The sequence below is a fragment of the Anser brachyrhynchus genome (assembly GCF_964034855.1).
Source record: "Anser brachyrhynchus genome assembly, chromosome: 5".
Classification (NCBI taxonomy): domain Eukaryota; kingdom Metazoa; phylum Chordata; class Aves; order Anseriformes; family Anatidae; genus Anser; species Anser brachyrhynchus.
The window spans coordinates 52,498,517-52,520,396 of NC_137699.1; the positions used below are offsets into that span (position 1 = coordinate 52,498,517).

General features: G+C 38.3%; 1 protein-coding gene and 1 long non-coding RNA gene across 6 annotated transcripts in view; both read right to left on the reverse strand.

Annotated features, from left to right (window-relative positions):
• LOC308195982 overlaps positions 1–2,904 on the reverse strand; it is a 39,473-nt gene extending 36,569 nt beyond the window's left edge. For all 3 annotated transcript variants that reach the window (XR_013951991.1, XR_013951992.1, XR_013951993.1), the window contains exon 1: positions 1,855–2,904. This is a non-coding gene — a long non-coding RNA (uncharacterized lncRNA). The remainder of the gene's footprint in view (positions 1–1,854) is intronic.
• A 1,398-nt stretch (positions 2,905–4,302) lies between these two features.
• LOC308195984 (uncharacterized protein) overlaps positions 4,303–21,880 on the reverse strand; it is a 98,561-nt gene continuing 80,983 nt past the window's right edge. The window contains exons 3-5 of one of the 3 annotated variants that reach the window (XM_080594321.1): positions 7,762–7,868; positions 7,527–7,636; positions 5,732–5,937 (exon numbers count right to left, since the gene is read on the reverse strand). In XM_080594321.1, coding sequence (XP_080450447.1) covers positions 5,867–5,937; positions 7,527–7,636; positions 7,762–7,868 — 288 coding nt within the window. In that variant the 3' untranslated portion in view covers positions 5,732–5,866. The other 2 variants (XR_013951997.1, XR_013951998.1) reach the window with 2 other exon arrangements.

A 21,880-nucleotide genomic window follows, 5' to 3' on the forward strand; every position in this document is an offset into this window, starting at 1 on the left:
CTCCTAATGAAGTGATGCCTCTTGCAGAACTGCCTTACAAAACAGCTTCAACCCAACCAGAAAAAGTTAAGTTCACTAATAATCAAGTCACACTTGAATGTAAGGAAATAGGATAATTTCAGAAGTATACTTATTATCACTACTGCCTTCACTGCTACACTTTACTTTATCATATTTAGAATTGTGTTGCCCTTTGTATTGAAAGACAATTTAAGAATTTAAAGGCATTTTTAAATGTAAAAGTATTTTATCTTGCACTGTGATGAACAGCCTGTTTGCCAATATTTGGTCAAATGCTAAGGAAATTGAAGCAAAACCCCAAAGACTGTATGCATTGCACAAGCAGTCTTTCTTTATAGCTCTTCCAGGAGTAATACAAAAAAGAGAGTTAAACAGAACTTTAGAACAGGATTTCAAGTAGGAGAAAATATGTAAAAATTGTAAAATGTATATTTTCAAAACAATCAGTAAATCTATAAAATACAAACAGTAAAAGGCTTTGCCAATTACTTTCCCTGTCAGTATTAAGTATTTTGCCTAAAGCTTTGTTATCATACTATTGTAGTTATCAGATGAAATGACATGGCAAAACTCCCTGCTTACTTTCCAGAGCATTTTCCCCACTTTCTGCAAATTACATTGGAGCATATTCAGTACATATATACTAGTACTACTGAAAAGAACCATTACACCTTTTTACTTTCTAAATAAATATTCCTATGTGAAAGAGAAGCAGGTTGAGAAAGACAAAGAGGGTTGTTTTGTTTTGTTTTAAAGTATGATACAAATAAAGGAGGTAGTTCAGTGATTTCCTTCTGATGTGTTTGTGTAAGGCAAAAATGCCAATGAATACATTCTAAAAAGAGCAGTATAAATTTAGACAGTACATGCAGAACACTTTATCCAAGCCCTGCACATAAAATACAATTACAGAGAGTTAATAAAGGCAAATATAGTGAAATAAAAAAAATCCTACCCACTGACACTATACAAGTGCATCCTTCAAGACCCCCCCCCTCAAACCAGCATGGTTCAATAATATGACACTGTCCTTTCCTTGGTGGCATTCTTCATTGACTAGGCTGATAATGAAAAGGTGTCAGGAAGATGCACTGTTTAGAGTTTTCTTTTTTTTTTTTTTTCTTTTGTGCGGTTTCTTCCCATTTATGACTGTTTTCCTGTCTGTGCTCCGTGCAGAGGGTATGAAATATTTCAGAGCTACATTTTCTTGTGAGATGCAGGGCTGAATTTGACTTTATTATCATCACTAAGAGCATGCAAGTTTAAGTTTATTCAGCTGAAAAGGACACAATGATGTTGCTCTTCCTGATATTGAAAGAGTTATATTGGCTTTTATAGGATTTTAAGTGCAGGCTTCTTCATCTGTCCTTGATTTGATAGCTACTTGATCAGCTGGGATTTTTTTTTGTTTGTTTATTTTGTTTCTTACCTATTCTCTTTTTAGAAAAAAAAATAATCATTCTGATTTATCTAAAAGCACATCAAAACATATTTACTGTTCATACTGAGTGAGAAATTCCTTCAGATATGGGGGGAGAAGCGGGGGGGGGGGGGGGGGGGGGAGGAGTGTTAGAGAAGAGTGACAAATGAAGAAAACTTGAACCAAGCCCGTTTGCCTTCTCCTTTTGTACAGTGCATGTAATGACTGAACTTTTGACTTTAAAGTTTTTTTTCTCTGATGCAGTACTGTGGAAAAAGAAAGAAAGAAAGAAAGAAAGAAACAAACAAACAAACAAAAAATCCCCTTGGTGCAAAGACCAGTCTAAGGCAATACCTGGTAAGTGGAATTTTTTTGGGTTGTTGTTGTTTACTCAAAGCAGATAAAACACCCACCTTAAGCCCGCCCTCTATTCAGTTCAGCAGCACCTCCATACTCCAATAAACCGTTTTCATTCCATCTGGCGTGCGTTTGCTCTGAAGACATTTTCCTGTCAATCTCTCCTGCCACATTAAAAATCTGTCATTACTATTGCATTGCCGCCTGGCTCCTGAGATTTGTCTGACTGCTTTATTGCTCCTCTCTCTTTTTTTTTTTCTTTTTTTTTTTTTTTTTCTGCTACAGCCAAGAAGCAGAAATAAAGGTTTGTTGTTGAAACATGGCCGCAAGGAAAGTAGGAGGCACACATCTGTCAAGGTATTACCTTTCTTCAACCAGGGATTAAGGTGTTTTACTGCTCTCGCTACTGAGCAGTCACACTGAATAAATTTTCTCAGTAGAACATAAAAATGAACTCATACATTTTGAACTGGGTTTCATTCTTTCAAGCCAACCCATATAATTATGCAATGGCATCAGCATTCGGGGGAAAAAGGAAAGTCAGAAAGGTTTGTGTGCTCCCCCCCACACACACACATATACACTGCACCACCCTTCACATTTACATTATTTAAATGCTTATTAGGAGGGCAAGTCAGAGGACATCAGTATTGGAGAAAGAAATGTTTTCTTCTACTCTTCTTTGCTAGAGCCCTTGCAAGGTCAGATAGGATACAAGGCTTTACCCTATGTTTTGTCTCTGTGCTCAAAAAATATGCCTGGCTGTGTATATTCACTGCTAATTCCCAACCAAGTAAGTCAACAAAATTGTGATTCCTGAAACATTTTCTTTCTACAGAAACAGGAAATAACATTATCTCCCATGTATCCTTCTCATTTCCTCAGTGGAAGTTAACTACAGTCTCAATTGCACAAATGGAGACAACTTAAAAATTAAACATAATCAGTGCAAGTGTTTGTTACACCAAGACAGAGTATGCCAGCATGTTCTTCTCCACAGTCCTCGGCTGGACACTCCTGCATCATCATCATCTCAGTTCAGTTATATAAAGTCAGATGGATAAAGCAAAAGGGTTTATTTTACAAAATAAATATTAGGCATGGATAAATGAAGGATTGGGCCAAATAAGTCTGTGAAGAGGGACAATATAAGATGCTTTATGTTTTCTTTCTGAATTAAAAAAATAATAATAATAAATTGCAGCTTCTAAATCTGAGAACACCTAAGAACAGAAGGACTAACTTCAGTGTAGAAACCACCACTCCAAACTTTGGGGAAAAAGTAGTTAAAAAGTACTACATAAAGTCAGAAATCACAGCTCAATCTGAATAAGGGCATCTGCTCCATACCTCCAGGGAACTCTGCAGTGTGTCCCTACCATCGGTTTCACTTGCTTTGTTTTGCCCTAGGGTCTCCATCTCCTACATGCCCACGCTGCATCCTCTCAGGATCCCCTTTGGAGTGAGACAAATACCTCCCACCAGAAATGCTAACTTGTGTCATTGCTGACTGACATATTTATTTAGCAGCGAGGTAACTCAGTTCAACAGAGAAATGTTAGGACCTGCAGTTCTACTGGAAAACTGCTGCTTGAACAAAAGCAAATGAGCTATCCAGCAGGTCAGCAGATAATCTGTCACTCACTTATTCTTCATGGTGTCCCAAGAAGGTCATAAATCACCGGGATATTGTTTCAGTACTGTATTCCCCCATCCTTTGCTTTCTGCTGGATGCTGGCTACTTTCCACCCATTTCAATCCAGGGAAGACAAGAGGAAAAGCAAACATTGTGTAAACTTACAATCCTCTCCCCATTCGTGCCTCCTTCCCAGAGCTAAGTTACATGACTGAATTTACAGCTTTGTTATGCCAGTGCAGCACCCAGGAACATGGTGGGTTGGAGCAGGAGGCAAAGCTCCACCCCAAACTATTTCCAGGTTTTAATTCTTTAGGGAAAGGGACTATCTTCTTATTCTGTGTTAGCATAACACCTCATACAATGGGGAACTTAGGGTTGTCACATTGTGCTTCAGTGCAAATTATAAATAATAATGTGCTTGTGGAAATATGGTTCCTTCAGGTACTCTTTTATGACACCACTCAATGTGCCCCTCTGGCTTAGACCATATTTGCAAGTAGTTGGCCCATAGGAGTAAATATATAGAGTGAAATAATTGGTGTTGAGGAACACATGTTCTTACTGCAGGTCTTTTAGGGGGTACGACTTCAAACTAACAGGTGGAGCACAGATGTGCATTCTGAGCACAACTTCTGCCTTAATTTTACCTGAAAGAAGCCCAATTTGTGGTCCCTGATCCTGCTCTGCAATGCAAGCCACAGTGCTCTCAAAACACTAGTGTAAATGCAGCTGGGGCCTTCTCTGGCAGACCTCGTGTTTGCCAGATCCTGACTGTGACTGATACTCCTTCATGTGCCTTCAGGACAGGGTGCTGTCTGGAGGTACAGAGAAACAGTGCATTAACCTGCTACATCAGGTGAATTCTGCAAAGCATATTTATTTGAGGAGAAAACATTTCCAGATATCAATCAAAAAAGAGAGGTACAGAGAGAAAGGGAAACATATACTTTTTTTTTTTTTTTTTTAAACACAAAAGTACTGTTAATAACTTTGTCTACATACAACCCTCAGAGAACTGGAAGCCTGTTGCACTGTTACACTTGACTGTAAATTCAGATTAATTGCAGAGGTATGTTTTTGTTGTTGCTGTTGTTGTGGTCTTTCAAGTTGAAGTTTCCATTTTTTCCTCCAGAAATAAGTTTGCTGGTGATGGCCCTTTACCTACTGATTCCTCCTCTTCCAGGGTGCATAGTTCAGAGTTAAAAATGCTGTCAGTGGCTGTAGCTTCATTTGCAATGCCTGTTTGAAGTAGGCAACTGCTTTATACTTTTGGGTGTGTTCAAATTACATATCAGGATCTAGATCAAAGCTGGCAAATGGCCTCTTGCCAATATACTTTTATAAAGCTGTTCATGATTGTAGAAGACAACTATAAGGGGCCAAATTTCCAGAAAACATAAAACTAGTGAGGGTCATTTGGGGAACCTCAGAGTTGTTCTTTTTCTTAAACAAATAGCTACAACCACTGTTTTTTATTTAAATGAGAATACAAATGAAAATAGCTGAAAGTAAAGGGATCTCCAGGCCTCACTAATCTCGCCACTGCTTGATTTTAATTACCCAGGAAAAACATAACAATATTTTCCCATGGATGAGGAACCTTCACATCCAATCAAAACACCCTGAAACTTGAGTATGAATATGCATATTTAATATGCATATCTTCTGGTCCACACAGAGGAATCTGGTTAATGTGTAACTGGGTTGAGGATTTGGGCAGTACAGTTTGATCTGATTCTTGGGGTTGTCTGTCTAAACATAGCTGCATCTCTTTCAATCAGGCAGTGGGTTATCAAAGCTTTGCATGGAGTCCCAAGGGAACAAGCCCACCGCAAGTGTTATCTTCATTCTGAGAACTGACTCCAGATACACAGGGTTTTAATGAGTCAACGAATTGCACTGCCCACAACTCATTGACACTTCCTCTCTCAAAAAAAAAGAAAAAAAAAAGAAAAAGCACATTAATTTAAGCTGCCCTCACCTGTGTTTTTGTTTTGTTTTGTTTTTCCCCCTCCATACTCTCATGCCAATTAGCATAGTGCTATTCCCTGGTCTGTGCATTTAGGTCATCCCATCTTCATCTATTTTTGTTATCCCGGATCCATAAAATTAAGTTAGACCCGCCTCAGATGTGTATAATTAATGAACGCCCTTTTTCTCAGTAAAACTAAACATACTCATCTTTTTCCTTCCCAGTATGAATGTGGAATTCACTTAGTCCACTCTCATACTTGTCCTTACCATGCCTCTCCACAGAGTTCTGTCAGCCACCGCCAGCTACCTAAGGACAGAAAACAGCTTTTAGTGAGGGAAGAAGGACAGAGGGAGTCTCTTCAGCCAGTAAACTTGGGGGGAAAGTAGGGGCACAGTCTCCCAGGGAAGAGTCTGCAGTGTCAAAGCTGGGATTCAATTTCTTCACTGAAATTTCTTCACTGATGAAAGTAGCTGCTGCTTAGCCTGTCTTCTTGTATCACCTGCCTCTGTGCAGGATGTCCAACACCTGAACCAGAACAGTATACAGTGAGGAAGTATCATCTCTTCTATCTACATCAGCTGAGCCTTTTAACATCGATACCACTTTATCACACTCAGACAGTACAGATTTATCAAGGGAGTTCCCATTACCATTAGCTCCAGCCAGCGTGGCACCCACTTCCATGTTTGTTCACAGGTCTGTTGAGATGACAGCTACACCCATTGCTTGAATACAGTGGGATGGACAGAAAGGCAGTAGCAAAAGGAAAAACTCACTGATCCACATAAAGATTTGCGAGAGCTATTTTCTATTGTGCACCTCTTATATGAGCATAAGTGCCCTTTGCAGGATCTACGCACTTTTACTCCCCGTCTGTAGAACCTGGGGGGACAGCACATCCTCTGCCTGTGTCCTCTCAGGTGCTGTTGTCACATGTGCCCAGGAGCAGGAGCTGTAGTCCAGGCACAGCTTGTACTTGGGAGAGCCATGTGGAAATGCTCCCAACAATGTCACTGCCCACATTCTTACAGTCTTATTCACATGTTGAAGCATCTTCTCTTGTCACTTCAACTCTTAACTGCCATGGAAGAAGTACCATAAATGATAGGTGCAGAGAGCTACAGACAGCTTACTCCCAGGTCTGCTTGCTCCTACAGAGTGTAAACCTGGTGTATGTCTTATCTTGTGTCTCCTTTTGCTCCTCTACCCCTGTATTGCTTCTAGGCTGGGGATAACATCCAAGAAGGAAGATCTTTCCCCTTGTGAAGAATTTGCAGAGCTGCTAAACAAGGCTCAGTGCTGCACATCAGAAAGCTACTGCAAGCTACTTTGTAAGCAAGGTGGCAGACATCTAACAGCACCTTCCAAGGGAAGCTGCATATGACCTTTTTCCCCCAAAGTCAATCAAAAGTGATACTGACATTTTTCATTGATCAAAAACTATCGGTTTGGGCAATTAACTTTTGAAAGAATTCAAATTCAAATTGTATGATTTTCATCATATCATTTTTTCCCCTCAGTTTCACTCACAACGCCCAGACATGTACTGTCTTCCTGACAAGTCATGTTGGTTTACAAATTAAAACCAAAAAAACGAAAACTGCTCCAAACTTACTGGACACAATAGGTAACCAGGTGGTGTTGGGAAGGCCAGAGGTGTATTCTCTTGTTAAACCTTTTCTGCACTCATCCTATGCCACTGACAATAGCTAGTCCAACCCTCTCCAACAGACCATGCTGCACATAGCTTTCAGGATGTGTTTCTTTCTGCAAGCCACAGAGTACTTTTGAACCCAGAGCAGCATGAGGCTGTTTGAGCCCCTCATGGGATGCTTTCGCTGTCTTCTACAGGTAGGCCCTATCCTCCACTCTGCTCAACCATTTATGGATTACCACACAGGGTCTGCAAAGATAGATTGGTTTCCTCTTCAGAAAACACATGTAAAGTGCAAAAGCCCTGCTGGCCACTCTGGTCTCTGTAACTGTGTGTGGCAATAGCAACAAGTTCTAGTATGAAGGATAAGAGCTCTTAGCCCAGAACACAGTGGTGGAGTGACTGCCCTTGTATCTCAGCTCAGGCTGAAATTAGCCTGGAAACCCTGAGGTCAGCTTACCCAGGGAAATGAGCCCAACGCTGTGACATTTCCCTTTAGAGGGTGACTGTAGCACCTCAAGAGGCACCAGGGCTTGGTGGTTGTTTATCTGTACTCTGTGATGCTGTGTCCTGCAGGGCATATTAAAGTCCATGAAATAATGATGAAGCAGAGGGGTAATTAAGAGCCACAGTGACATTGATCTGCTGAAATTTCAGAGGGAGCTCAGGGCACATGGGGAGACTATCCATCTTACCTCATGCAGGGCCAGCTTGATTGGCCTACTGAGTATTGCAGGTGGCGAGGCTCCTCACCTGTGGCCAGGAGGGCTCCCAGCGCAGCAGCCCTACTGGCTTCACATCTCTGCAAAACAGGAGGATGGGGAGAAAGTGGTCACACCTGCCAGTCTGTCCTTATAGAGCAGCACAGAAATCATTTAAAGGTACAGATCTGCTTTCTCCTTCTTGTTCTTTTATCTGGAAATGGTAAAAATCTGTATTTTTACAGAAATACAGTTTCCACTACTAAGAACTATTAGGTTTTTGGAGTAGTTTGCTGTATGAATTTGGTCATCATTTAGCATTAATTCAGAACTAATTTTCTTGGTTAATCCATTTTGTATTGGTTTACTTTCTTCTTCATTCAAAAACTCCAGGGCATGCTCCACATCCACCTCCAACTCTACATGGCTTCCCATTTCATTTTCTAATCCACTGAAACTAAATGAAAGTTAACTCGGGGTCGATGACTTTCCCTCAAATAACAGGCTCTCCTTCTTCAGTTTTGACTGAGTATTGGGATCATTTCTCAACCTGTAGCTTAAAGATTATGGGTTTCAAGCTACTTCAGAAGTTGCCTTTATGTCAAAGAAGTGAGAAGCATGGAGCTCACTAAATTAACAGTGATGCCATAGCTTTCTATGGTAGTCGGCATCTTCTGTACCTCATTATGTAATCACAGATTTTTACATTCTTTTTATAAATCCCAGCCTATTTTTTATTCTTTGCTTCCTCCCACTTTATTTGCTACTGACGGCTGCTGCTAAAGTTTCCTTACCTCTCTCAGAAAGGAAGTAGGTTAAGAACAACAAGAAGAACCCTATCAGATTAAGGCAAACATGTGGGCCCTACTGAGAAATGATGCATCTTACAATTGTACAAGAAAAACAGCTTACTTTGAAGGCTAAATTGCTAAATATATCCAGAGACTTTTGTGAGCAGAAAGCAGCTGTCTTCTGCTTGTTTTCAGTTGTTAGACTCCTGATGTCCCAAATAACGCACAGTCTCATAAAGGGTTGAAATTGATGCAATCAGGATAATGAAATCACTCTGACAAGGCTGCAGTTTATACTCAGTTTATAATTAGGAGTCTGCTGTCTCAGGTTAAGATATTGTGAAGTTCCACTGAATCGTTAAGCTATTCAGAGCATTGTGCTGCTACTGAAGTAGGAAAATATAATGTCCTAAAAATATCCTCATATAAACACATTAGAAATAGAAGGATGGGAAATCCAGAAAAAAAAAAAAAGTGATAGAGATACCACAGGAAAATGATAAAACTTTGTCCTATTTAGTTTGAGCCTTACAAGGAATTATTATCTTTAAAAATAAAGTGAACCAGAGCTTCAGCTACTATGGGTTTCAACTATGTTAGGGTGATTTTTACAAATCAAAGATTGTGTGGTCTCTATTTTAAAAGAGGTGAGAACATCTCTTTTACAAATCTACTTTTTATTCCTCTAAAGATAAAAGAAAAAATTCCTTGTATTTTCTGATCTGGACAGCAGATTAATAGAGAATTTTGATTTTGGACTGAAACTAATTCTGCTGGCTTCTCTGCACATATAGAATTACCTGTCTTCATGGGCCTGTTTGTACGCATCTAACCAAGCTGTCTTTTTCCATGTCACCATTTTCAACCCAGAGAACATCTAATTTTTCTCAAATCTGTACATATTATTCAACTCTGAATGATTCCCTAACCCCCAGCACAGTTGCCTAGAAGACTATGAATTTCGTACATCTCTCTCCCCTACAGTGAGAAAGTAGTATTCCCATTACTACCTGCTATCAGGTTAAAAAGCTGATGTAACATCACAACTCATCAAAGAAGAAACTTGTTAAAGACTTGACTGAATAATTATCTGTGCTGAAATTACATTGAGCAGACTTTGGGAGTCTCCTAGTCTGAAAAAGCTTGATACCAGAACTAAATCCTGTGCAATGCTATTCTACTTTGAGTGTGTTCATCAAGAGGCAGATTCCAAAATTATGTGTGGGCTTTCATGTTTTTTTTTTTATTTATTTGTTTGTTTGTTTGTTTTTATTTTCATCTGAATTGGAAGTTGAATATCTTGATAGGCTAAATATTCTTACTTTGTGCGTGCAGAGAAATGTAGCATTTTTTGTCTTTCCATCCTTTTTTATTAACTTATGTTTATCATAAGTTACATGAATCAGATGCAGACCTGAGGTACCTAAATATAATTTCAAGTTTTTCCAGTACCACACTCACTCCCATAGGTTAGGATGTGAACACCATTCACATGTTATGTCCAATATTGCCAGCCTTCAAAATTCAAAAGTCCAGAATCAGCTCCCAAAGGAATGTGAGACTGGTGTAGAAATCACAGTATTTTAAAAGCGCATCTTAAATATTAGCTTTAAAAAATCAATTATAATAATAAAAAAGCTCAACCTTCCAGTGTTTTTTTTTCAAACTGTTCTTGGCAAACTGGATGAGAAATGCTCATATTATTAAAATAAAATAGAGGATTATTATTTGTTATTTATTTTTAATCCTACAGGTATTAATAACAATATGAAAGATTGCATGACTCCTGATGGAACCTGGAAAATTAGCTATACTGCCTATTTAGCTATCGTCAGTGGAAAGACTTGCAGCATTGACTTTCTGATATATGTCAATGTTTAGTGCTTCTTAGAGCAGAGTGGCCTGGAATTAGGGACCTGGTTTGTAATTAACAGTCAAGCTCGGTATTTTGGGTGGTTTTAGGTGCTGTGCTGTGTCAATGTTTTTGTATAGAGCTGGCTAAGGTATGCTGAAGGTGCAGATTTCTTTCAGTGCAATTAGCCTTCTGCTTTCTTTTTGCTGAAGCACCCAGCCTCTTCCATTGGCAGTGTACACCGTGTTCACAGCTAGTAAGTGAGGACTTCTCTGAAAATTTTGTTAATCAGTTCACAGAGGGAACAGATTTTTGCATGGCCACTAAAATATACATTTATATGAACATATTAATCTCTCAGTAGCCTAAAAAAGATTTTTCCAAAGTTAGCATAAACATTCAATTCCCATTGGACATGTTATGTTACCTGGAAAATAACTTTTGAAATTAGAGCCTGCTCTGTAAGGTATTATATGTGGTTTCTTGCTGTCCTTAGAAGGAATGAAACCATATACTATGAGGGCCAAATCTGATTGTGCTGCCCACAAAGAAGCAGAAAACTCAGTTATCAGGGGATGAGAGGCAACTACAACCTTAGCTGGAGTGCTACTAGTACACAGAGACATAAATAGCCTCCAAAAGGACTGGTAAAACACTGGCAAAAATCAAGGTTTCACCTTTGCAACACCTCTTTCCCTCAGGAGGATTCCCTCAAAGTACCGGATTTTCTTGCTGAGTCAACCCAAGTGCCTCTGGCAATGGCCTCTGGAGAGAAACACCTCAACATATCCTTTGAATGAAAGCTCCAGCTGCAGAAGTCAGATCTTTCAGATATAATTTTCTGATATACTAACCAGGCTTCATATCAATTCTAGAGTCCCATGATACCTTATGGCTTATATTTTATCTGTCACACTAGTTATAAATCAAGAAACAGCCAACTGTTTATACATTTTTGCTAAATCAAATAAATTATCTAAAAATGTAGTAAAAATATATATTTTGACAGTGATTTTTTAAGAATTTAGAGTAAACACCAGAAATCAGGAGATCTTAGCCCCGCTTTCTCATAGGCTGATGTTAAGACCATGGGTAATCACTGTATTTCTCTTTGATTTAGAAAGTCCCCACATGTAAAATATTTGCAGAGGTTCCAAAGAGATATTAGATTCATGATAATTCTGAGGTATTACAGAAATAATTGTAATTATTGCCAATATTATTTACATACATTATTATTTTTAGGCTTAACTTAACCTTACTGACAATGCACTGAGAAATGCACAGCTTTACATTGTCCCAAAGAGTCTACTGTCTAGCCAGCCTGGAAAGTAGAAAATAGGAAAAACAAGAAAGGAATTATTACACACACAGGGAACTGCATAAAGTTATACAAATGCCATACAATAGCACCAGTAATGTGTGAAAGATCCATGGACTGGGCATCATCAAGTTGAAGTCCCAGTCCAGAGCTTCAGCCTCCATTTCATTAAAAAACAACTTTCCTACAATTTGGGCTCTTAGCCATCACCCTTCTGACAGAAGTGCATAATACCTCATTGGCAAGTGTCATGGGTTTAACAACTTAATTGACTGCAGGGACATCAGGGAGGAAATTGTGCTTACTGTATGGACAAGGCCAAGTTCCCCTGGTGTGCAGTGAGTCTCTACTGCCCAAAGGAATTCTCTGCTCATTCCATACTACCTCTGTGTTACCCTGGCCCACTGTCCTCCCCACAGGGTATTGACAGGAATCTGAGCTTTCCCTCATGAGATCATCAAGCCCAATTCTTAATTGATCTGAGAAACCAGTCTGAACTACTTCTGTCTTCATCCTACAAATCAGTCCCTGTGGTTAAGGGAACCCCCCTCCCCCCCCATCCCCCCACCCCCTGCCCCAGACATGGATGAAGGGCTGAGAAAGAGGTGAACAAACATCTTTGGGGTACTCTGTACTTCACACAGAGCAGTGTTGTGTTTGGTACAATCTCTTAGGTGTGCAAGAAATTATGCCAATGGAAACCAATGTTTATCAATATGCTCTGATCCTGGCTGTGGTGAGGTGCAGAGAGAAAGGAAACAGGAGGACAAAGACACCCAGATGGGAAATGAACCTGGATATTTCTCATGGGAAAAAGTATTTCAGTCATCCAGGCAGAAGCCTAGACCATGGGAAAAAAATAATAAATAAAAAATCAAATTTGTTCTTTCCAGCTGTTATGCCAAAGAAAAAAATAAATTTAAAAAGGACAAATGGATAAAATGAGCATATTTTTTATCACATCTTTTCTCACAAATTACTTACTACATTCAAGTTTCTTATGAGGAACCATTTTTAATATTTAACAGTCATACACTTCCTCAAAAAGTATTTCCTGGTAAACTGAAGCCATTATTATGTAAAACTCCCACACAGTTTGTTTCAAAAATATCTTTAAATACTATTAAAGAACAATCATTATGTAGGTTTATATCTTATGAGTGGGAAGCAGAAATCCTCAATGAATCATATGATTCCTACAACTGTAATGACACCGTGATCAACTACCCTAATATCAAAAAGTTTATGCCCACTGTATATCTGTTTTGCAGACAGTTTCCTGCCTTAAAATCTACATAATAGGTATGTTGTGGCAAGTGTAATATGCTATTTAATTTTCATCCACTGTCAATAGCCAGGCACACATGGTCTATCAGCTTTCCTTTAGCTGCTGCTGCTTGCTGCTCCCTGGCCGATCAAATAAAGTGACTAGAAATTCAAGGATCAACTTCAGAAAAATGTTGACAGATATACAGAACTAGATATTTTAATTATTTTATTGTCATCCACTATGGTTTTGTTTTGGTTAAAAGCAATGAAAGTATTTTCAGTTGGGTAGTGCTTTGCAGAGGGAAGTGACAATAGGACATTTCTGAGGAAAGAGAAAGATTGCCAGTGATATGGAAAAAACACCATGGAGATCAATATTTAATCTATAATTATGGGTGTACAGTATGTACTGTGCATTTTTTATATTTAACTTGGCTTTTACTATTGCTCAGTAGGAGGGGAACAGATACTGAGAGCCTTGGATAGCAACCATAAGAAGCACGTTTAAATACACATATTTTCAGGAGACCTGTGAGTATGAGAAGGAAAGGACTGTAGTCTCTCTAATATTTTTTCATGTTGGAAAGACTGAGAGCTTTACCTGGGAGAACTAATTTCAGATTAAAAAAATGTAAAAATAACTTCCAAAGTTGATGCTGCATAGTATTATGACACATATTAAAAATATATATTTGTGTCACCGTATACTCGACTAAAGAAACAATGAGCAATTCGCTTTTCACAATGGAAATACTGATCATATAAAGAGTTATAAATAAATACAAAGTCAAACTTGTATATGGGAAAGCCCCCATCCTCTTTGTTGGTTTCAGTCAGGAAATGTGCAGGTAGTACAGACTCTAATTCTGCTCAAACAGTGCTAGAAGATACTACAGTATTGCTGGCAGCTCATATTCATCATGAGTTTAACAATGTTTTGAGTGTATGCATATACATATATCTGTGTATGTGCTCGTATATGGGCATTTATATGCCACATCCAGGTTTTTCTGAAGGCCTTTGAAGTTAGCTGGCTAGAAAAGATTAGACACTAGGGGGACAAAAATTATTTTAAGAGTTTAAAAATTATATTATCAGGTATCATCTGCTTGCTAATGAAGCTTCAAAGTTATTTCCAGGGCAGAATTCTGCGGATTGCTCCAGAGAAAGAGTCCAACGGTCTATCTAAAGACCTCATTCCATCATTAATGAGTGCTTAACCCCAGCATATTTGAACTTGGACTACATGACCAGTAGTCAATTTTCACTAACAGTTTTTTTTTGATCCTGAAAATCTGTAGCCGTGTCATCAGCTCCTTCTTAATTATACCGTATTCTTTACATCTGTCCTGCTAAATAACTCTAATTGAAATAGCACCGGCGTGAATTTTCGTAATGTTCCCCCCAAGACATCCCGAAAGTGACTCACACGAGAAAACAGACTGAAGTCACAGCTGGAAGCACGTCAAGGATCATTTCCATTTTTACATGATTAATTTGAATTTAATATCTTAAATCAAAACCTGATTAATTTAAATAAAATTTTGATGGTGCCCTGCTTCTAATATACATTGCAGTAATTAGATTCAGCTTAATGTGATTTTTTTACATAATTAAAAAAAAGGGTAAGTCATGTGTAACAATGCAGAGATGGTACAAATCTGTCCATATATATACATATACATACACAGACACACACATATGAGATTGTGTTGAGACATTGCTCAGGTACAGGAAAAATCACAGCTGGATTGCTGTGTTATAGCTGAGCTTTTGGCCTTTGTAGAATATTCCACTTGTATTTCACTGCAGAGTGAATCAATGCTTTAAAAATATATGTACACAAAAGAAGGAAAGCTGTAATCAGCATCAGTACAAAAGTAAAATTATAGCCAATGGAATAATCTAGGTCTACTTAACAGTTTTAATATTGTTGTTGTATTTGTTTGTTGTTGTTGTTGGTTGTTTTTTAAGAATTAGATATGTATATACTATAAATGAACTTTTTAATTATTATTATTATTATTTCCCCACCCCCACCCCCACCCTCAAACATCTGCAATGTAATATTTACTGCAGCTCTTAGGCTGCTGTTGTTCAAGGCACAACAGTTCTTTATAAAATAAATTGTTACTGCATTTTTATAGTTGCTCTCCCTGCCTGTCTCTGATTTTATAAAGTGCTCCTGTGCACTATACAAGTAATACAGTAAGCAAACAGCAGTTCATATGTGTTAGGATCAGATGAAAGCTGTCTGCACTACATACCTGACCGTTTACTGATGCTGGTTGTGATCAATGACTGTGGCTGAACATGGCCAGTGCTAGGGAGTAAAACTTTGTAAATGGTACTGAAGGTAGCAGTCACAACGTTTCAGATTTTACCAGCTTCTTTGCAGGAGAACAAATTACTAACATAAGCTGAGAAGTGGGTTCATCTGCAGCAGTAGATGGAGCTTCAGTGAAGGCATGCAACAAAATGATGCAGGTAGGCTGAAATCCTAGGAAAGCCACAGATGGAGTAGATTTTTTTTTTTTTAAATTTTTATGGACTTGGGCTTCGTCATTAATGTCTGAAGATTTATGTAAAATTTATATATTTTTAAGGCTAAAACATCCCATTCATTCCTGTAAATTATGAATCTCTTAAGTCAAAAATAAAACAAAGCAAAACAAAATAAAATGCTGTCTTTAAATATGGAAAAGAAAATTAGGTATGGCCTTGTCCTAACTGACCAAATGGAACATCAAATTATGCTTTATTATTTAGGTCTTTCTTCAACAAGAGAGTGAAGCATCATCATGACTTTTCACCATGGAGTAATCCCAGTAATGCCTTGACTTCAGTGGGACTCTTCACCAGTTTTAAAACACTGAGCATGTGCTTAGCTAGTAGTAAATCACTATTAAATAGCAAAGAATGAGGAAGAGTAAAAAAACTTATTTCCTGCCTGGGGCTAACTGCTTGCAGGGAGGTACATGCATGGTTCATTTTTTTGTGAAGGCAAGTAAAAATCATTCAGGTGTATTTGATAGCATCAAGTTTTCCAAAAGCCTGTACATATACTATGTTATAAATATTTGGTACACAATTTTTAATTTTAATATTTCTTTGAAATATTTCTTTCTTTTTGGGGGAGGATGATCTTTGCTGGTAACTCAGACATATCAAATGATCAGAACATCATCCTCATCTTAAAAAAAATGCAGAACAAAGCAAAGAAAAAAAAAAAACTAAACAACAGGGGACAGGTTCAAGTCATAGTGTTCAGCCAGCAAAGTCAGGTAAAATGCTTTCAACAGAAATAAGAAAAGGTCCATATTAGAAACTGAAGAACTGTCCAACAACAAAGAGGAAGTTAAAAAAAAAAAAAATCAGACAGAGAGAAGGCAGGGAAACTGATTTTCAAAGTGATGAATCGGGCTCAGTTGTGGAAAAGATGTTATGCGTGGTGATTTACAGCAACTATGTCTTGTTTTCAGGCTTTTAACGATCTTCTCTCATTATTGAAATCATCAAAATGATCTGCACATCCTTCACAATTTCATTCTCATGCAGCATCAGACCCTTAAAAAGTCACCATCACAGCAAGGTCGTGTGTCATCATGTTTGGTCTCCTGAGGTTTATCAGCAAGCATATTACATGTGGATTACTGGAAATGTGTAGATGCAAATTAAATTTCTTCAGTTTGACCAGTCAGTCCTCCAAGAGTGTTAGTCCTGTGGATTATGTAGACAGAAGCTGGCAAAGTTGAATACTGATTCCACGAATGCTTATTTATTATTCATCACAGACAAATAACAATAATAAAATGCCACTTTTTATCTTACAGCTAAAACTTTTGATGACAATCAACTCTTTTTTTCATTCTAAATTTAGATTTCTCTTCACATCAACTACAATGGGGCCCAAAAATAACAGCATAGTTACTATCTGGGGAGAAGGTACTTTACTGCTTATATTCTTATTTCGAAGTAGAAGTCAAAACAAAATTAATCGGGAAGGGTTATCTATAATGAATCACCATTCATTTCAGAAAAAAAAAAATATCTGCCTGCAGCAGAAGAAAAGTACTTTCAAGCAGTTACGTTAGACTATAGACTCCAAGGAGAAGATTACAGATCTTCCATATTCAGCAACATGAATCAAAACTCTTAGGAACTAGTCTAACTTTTTTTTATTATTATTATTACAAGGCAGCAGGGATTGCTTTTTGTATAGGCTATGATTTAGATGGCTAATTGAAAGTAAGCAGTGGTGAGCTGCTTCCTTGGTAAAATATTACCAAGACAATCTTATCTGAGTTTACAGAGTTATTTTCAATTTGTAAATGCTGTATTCATTTCTACCAGATAAAACACCTTTAAAAATCCTAGACCCAGGCATGACTGGATTGCTGTTGCAATTGCTCTGCACTGTTTCACCCCACACAAATGCTTTCCACCCCACATATATATAAACTTTGTTCCCCTGTGAATAGTTTTACTATTAAATAAAAAATACAATCCATTTTATGGTAAATAAATTTAATGATATACTGAATCCTCATAACTTTGAGTTGATGTCATCCTGCCAGTTACCTGCTCAGCAGAGAATCTCCCTCATTAGAGCCTACACCTTTTAAAATCTCACCTTTGCAAATTTATCTCTTGCTTATAACACAAAGAAAATCTCGGGCTTTGTTTCACCATTATAATAGATGTAAATTAATGTTTTGCCATTGTTTGTTGCTGTAATCATAGAGGCAAGTATATATTCCTAACAGCTATCTTATTTTCAATTTGCAAAGCATACTGTGCTTAATCCCATGAGGCAGCCTGTGGTTCTAGATATGAATTTAAAAGGTAATTAGACCAGTGTGGGGGGTTCTCCCTGAGACAGAAAAAGCAGGCTCTTTCCAGGTCCAGAGGGGTCTTTAAGAGGTCCCAGGCTGGACACAGTTCTCTTCACAAGTTTATTACTTGTTCCTATTGTGTGAAACAGCTTATTTGTTCATGTAAATTTAAATCATGTTGATACTAGTAGAAGATTTTTTTATATATATATATTTTTTGAAAGGTCACAGAATTGTTTTTGTGACTGGCACAAAGCTATTTTTTCCCAATAATTTTTACAGTCAAAGAGATAGTAAAAGAAACATATTGATAAAAGTTTTAATGCATCTCTGGTGGGTGGCAGTAATTTTAAATATCATAAAATCATCATTAAGTCATTTATGTAAATGAAAAGTACTTGGCAACTATTTATATGGCAAGGAAGTGCTGGTTTCTCTGTATCTCTGCTTTCTTTTTCTCTTTCATCTTTTCCCCTTTTGCTGGCTGTAGCATTGTGCATATTGTAAGGTTTTTGTGAAGACTTTCTATAGAGAGAGGATCACATACCTGTGGGAGAGAGTGTGCAGTGAGGAAGTAGTGATGGGGCAAGGTTAAATTAATCTCTCAAGAAAAATGCCCAAAGGTTATTTCTATAATCTGAAAGCAATGTGGTGTATTGGTGAGCTTTAAGCAAATTTGGGAGAGATTTAGATTTATGTGGGTTTGGATTAGACAGCTTGTTACCCCATCCCCAGTCTCATCGTTTGAAATCTGGATCCAGATCTGAGTTTTGAGGCTTCAGCCCAGTTGAAGTTTGCATCATATGAATTTCAGTTTGAGTTAATGGCTGGTTTCAAGCACGACCATAAATCTCTCCTCAAAGGGAAGGGAGGGTAAAGGATCTGAGCACTCACACAGGTTTTACTCCCAAAAATTGCCATCTTGAGCACTTTCTGTGCAGGAAAAAAGAGACAGTTTGAGCTAAACTGGTTCTATTTGCCCAGACGTCTAATAATATTTAAGGGCCAGGTTCTGCCCTCAAGTCTTTTTGGTAGGCAGTTTGAGCACTCAATCTTGGGAAGATTCTGTCCCTAAATATTCTCACTTCTCAACACATTGTTACCCTCCCACATATACATTCAGGCAGAGAAACAGAATGGTGAACCTCCCCCACTGGTTTTAATGCAAGTCTGTTGAGTCACATTCTCCCCCTGTTTTTTGGATTGAGTTAGGGGTATAGGATTTGTTTTGAAGATGATAAAGATGCTAGGAAAGTACAAGGAAAATTTTGTTCCCAGGTCAGTAGACCAAACCTGAACTCCATCCCCACACCTGCGCATAGAGGCTGTCTCTAAAGCCTTAGAGGCAACTAGTCAGTAGGAAACATTAAGCTCAAGGACTTAAATAGATGTCTACAGAGCCAGTTTACTCAGCCTGTTGCTGTCTACCAGGCTGCATCTCCACCTGCAGCCTCCTTGAGGGGAGTCTGGGAGTGCACAGAGCTAGCCAAGGCTGCTATGACGAGCTTCAGTGCACCTACACCTTCGCAGAGTGCATAGGCTACTTATAGACATGGTAGCACAGGATTTATGTCATTCTCTAGCTCCTTACCTAGTTCTTTGTCCACTGCCCCTTTTTGAGAGGAGCTTTTCTGCCACCAGGAAGGAGGGGCCAATACATAACTGTAGGAAGTCTGTCCGAACTTGTGTTTACATACACAACATGAACTCTGAAGGCTTATTCTGAGCTGGAATTCTCTTTAAGCTTTACACCACACACTCCTGACAGGAAAGTAAGATGGCACCACAATTTCTGCTTTCCTACAGAACCTTCCTTGAAGCTTTCATTGAGGATCACTTCCCATAAACACATCCCAATAATGCATTTTAAAGAAATTAGAAACTATGGTACATCAGGGCAGACATTTGTTTTAATTGAATTGAATTATTTATTTACTGAAAGCCTGTATTGTTCATAATGTTTAGGGCGCCAGTCTCTTCTTGTTAGATTTTTAACAATGAAAACAGAATTCATTTTAAGGGAGATATTCCTGACTTTTGCCCAGCAATCAAGAATAGATTTATTTATTTATTTATTTATTTTTTCTACCAAGTAACTAGAAAATGCTGGTGACAAGAATCCTGCATGAAACTAGAGAGGAATATGAGTAGATTCAAGTTGTAAGGTAGCTGAAATATAGGTCGGTGACTTTGCAAGGATTATAAGCAGTCTTACAAGAAATTTAGACCATAATAAAATCTAATTTTCTGATATTTGGTGCCATAGCTGAAGTACAAAATAATATAAAGAAAAGCATAATCCCCAGCCTATGTGTGACCTAAGAACTGTTAAAACTGAGTATTGGTAAACCTGAGGTCTGACTAGTTCACTATGTCAAAACTGGAGAGAGGCAGTATCTCTGGCAACTGCTTCTGAAACCCTAAGGTATCTTACAAATTCACTAAGAGTTAGCTGCCAGGGCTCAGCATGAATTTGCCCTACTCAGAGGGGTCCCCACCAAAGCATATTTTGCTGTTTGCCTCAAAAAATTATCATCTGCCCTTGACTCTCCCTGATATTAAAGAGATTTCAGCATAGATGCACCAAAATTTGCTTGCACACCCCAGACATCAATAGCAGCCCAGTTCCCAAGGTTAAGCTGTTACTTCCTTTTCAGTGATGTTCTCAACTAGACAAGAGCATAAGTACTGACATGAAATAATCCTTAATTTCTGTCTGTGGATTTGCCATTATTCCCCATAGTTGTATCAGAACACCATCATACCAACCACTAACAATGCAAAACTTACATGGATGAGGCTGACTGTTGTCTACACTGTTTGAAACCAAATGGGTGATCTCAAAAACGCAAAAGTAGAAATCAGGCTACTGAGTAGCACTACAGCATTTTGTTCCCCCCCATACACTGTGTTAAGTCTGGCTAAAGAGGCATTCTCAGAAGTTCGGAAATCCCCAAACAATGTAATCAATCCTTCCGTGCCTGTGGTGAGCAATAAAAGTTTATATGAAACCTACAGCACTTCACAGTGAATGGCTGAAAAATAGCACACATTTATCAGAATGCCTGAAAACACACCCCATTCTGGTAGAGCAAAGCAATCAGCGAAGCCATTCTTCACCTAAAAGATTTCCATTCTGTTTTGCTAACACACTATATTCAGTATTGATGTGTCTCTTCGTACAGTAAAGAGCAGACTCTGCAGTACTGGGACAGCTCATTCACATGACAGCGATATCGCAGTCACGCATTGCTCTTGCTTCACAGTGCGAATGGAGTTCCTTTATTAAAGTAGCACCCAACAGTGCTAACAGACTAAAGGCGCTTGTCAGTGTCTCCCCTAGAGGACTATATTTTGTAAGGGGCTTTACATCTGGCTGTTTTGTCATGGGCAACAGGTCCATAAAGGGATGTTAAAAGGATTAAGTGAAGGTATACCCTCTAATAGCCCTAATCCAATCATTGTGGATGGGACTGGATTACAGAAAGCAGCCAGGTTTGTGTGATTTCCCTAGACAATATCCCCTATTTCTGTGACTTGGGACAGCTATTTCTGTGTCTGGGGACATAGAATTTGGCTGGACAGGCTGCTGGTATGGCCTGGCTCATTTGTGCTTCCTTGCATTATTCTATAAAGGAGGTACGAATCATACAAAACTGATTCATATCCATTTCAAAATTCAGAATGGCTTTGAATCTTTGACTGTTTTGATTGGAAACTCACAGAAAGTTTAGCTAAAGACTGCTTCTGTGAATTTCTTTAGGATCTAGCCTTGCTTTTATAGTCCTAAAATCAGCATTACTCAGCTTCCAAAAAGAAAAAGTTCAGAATTAGAATTAGAATTAGAATTAGAGCAAAGGTACCAATAGATTTTGGGATACTGGCATATAAATCTCATATCATTATCCTTTCTCATCATATTTTTCCCTTTCTAGGCAGAAATATCACACACACAAACACACACACAAAGTGCCACGTTTCATGGTATTTTGCTCTTGGGATTCTGCTTAGCATCTACAAGTAAAAAAGGTGATGAAAATGGAAA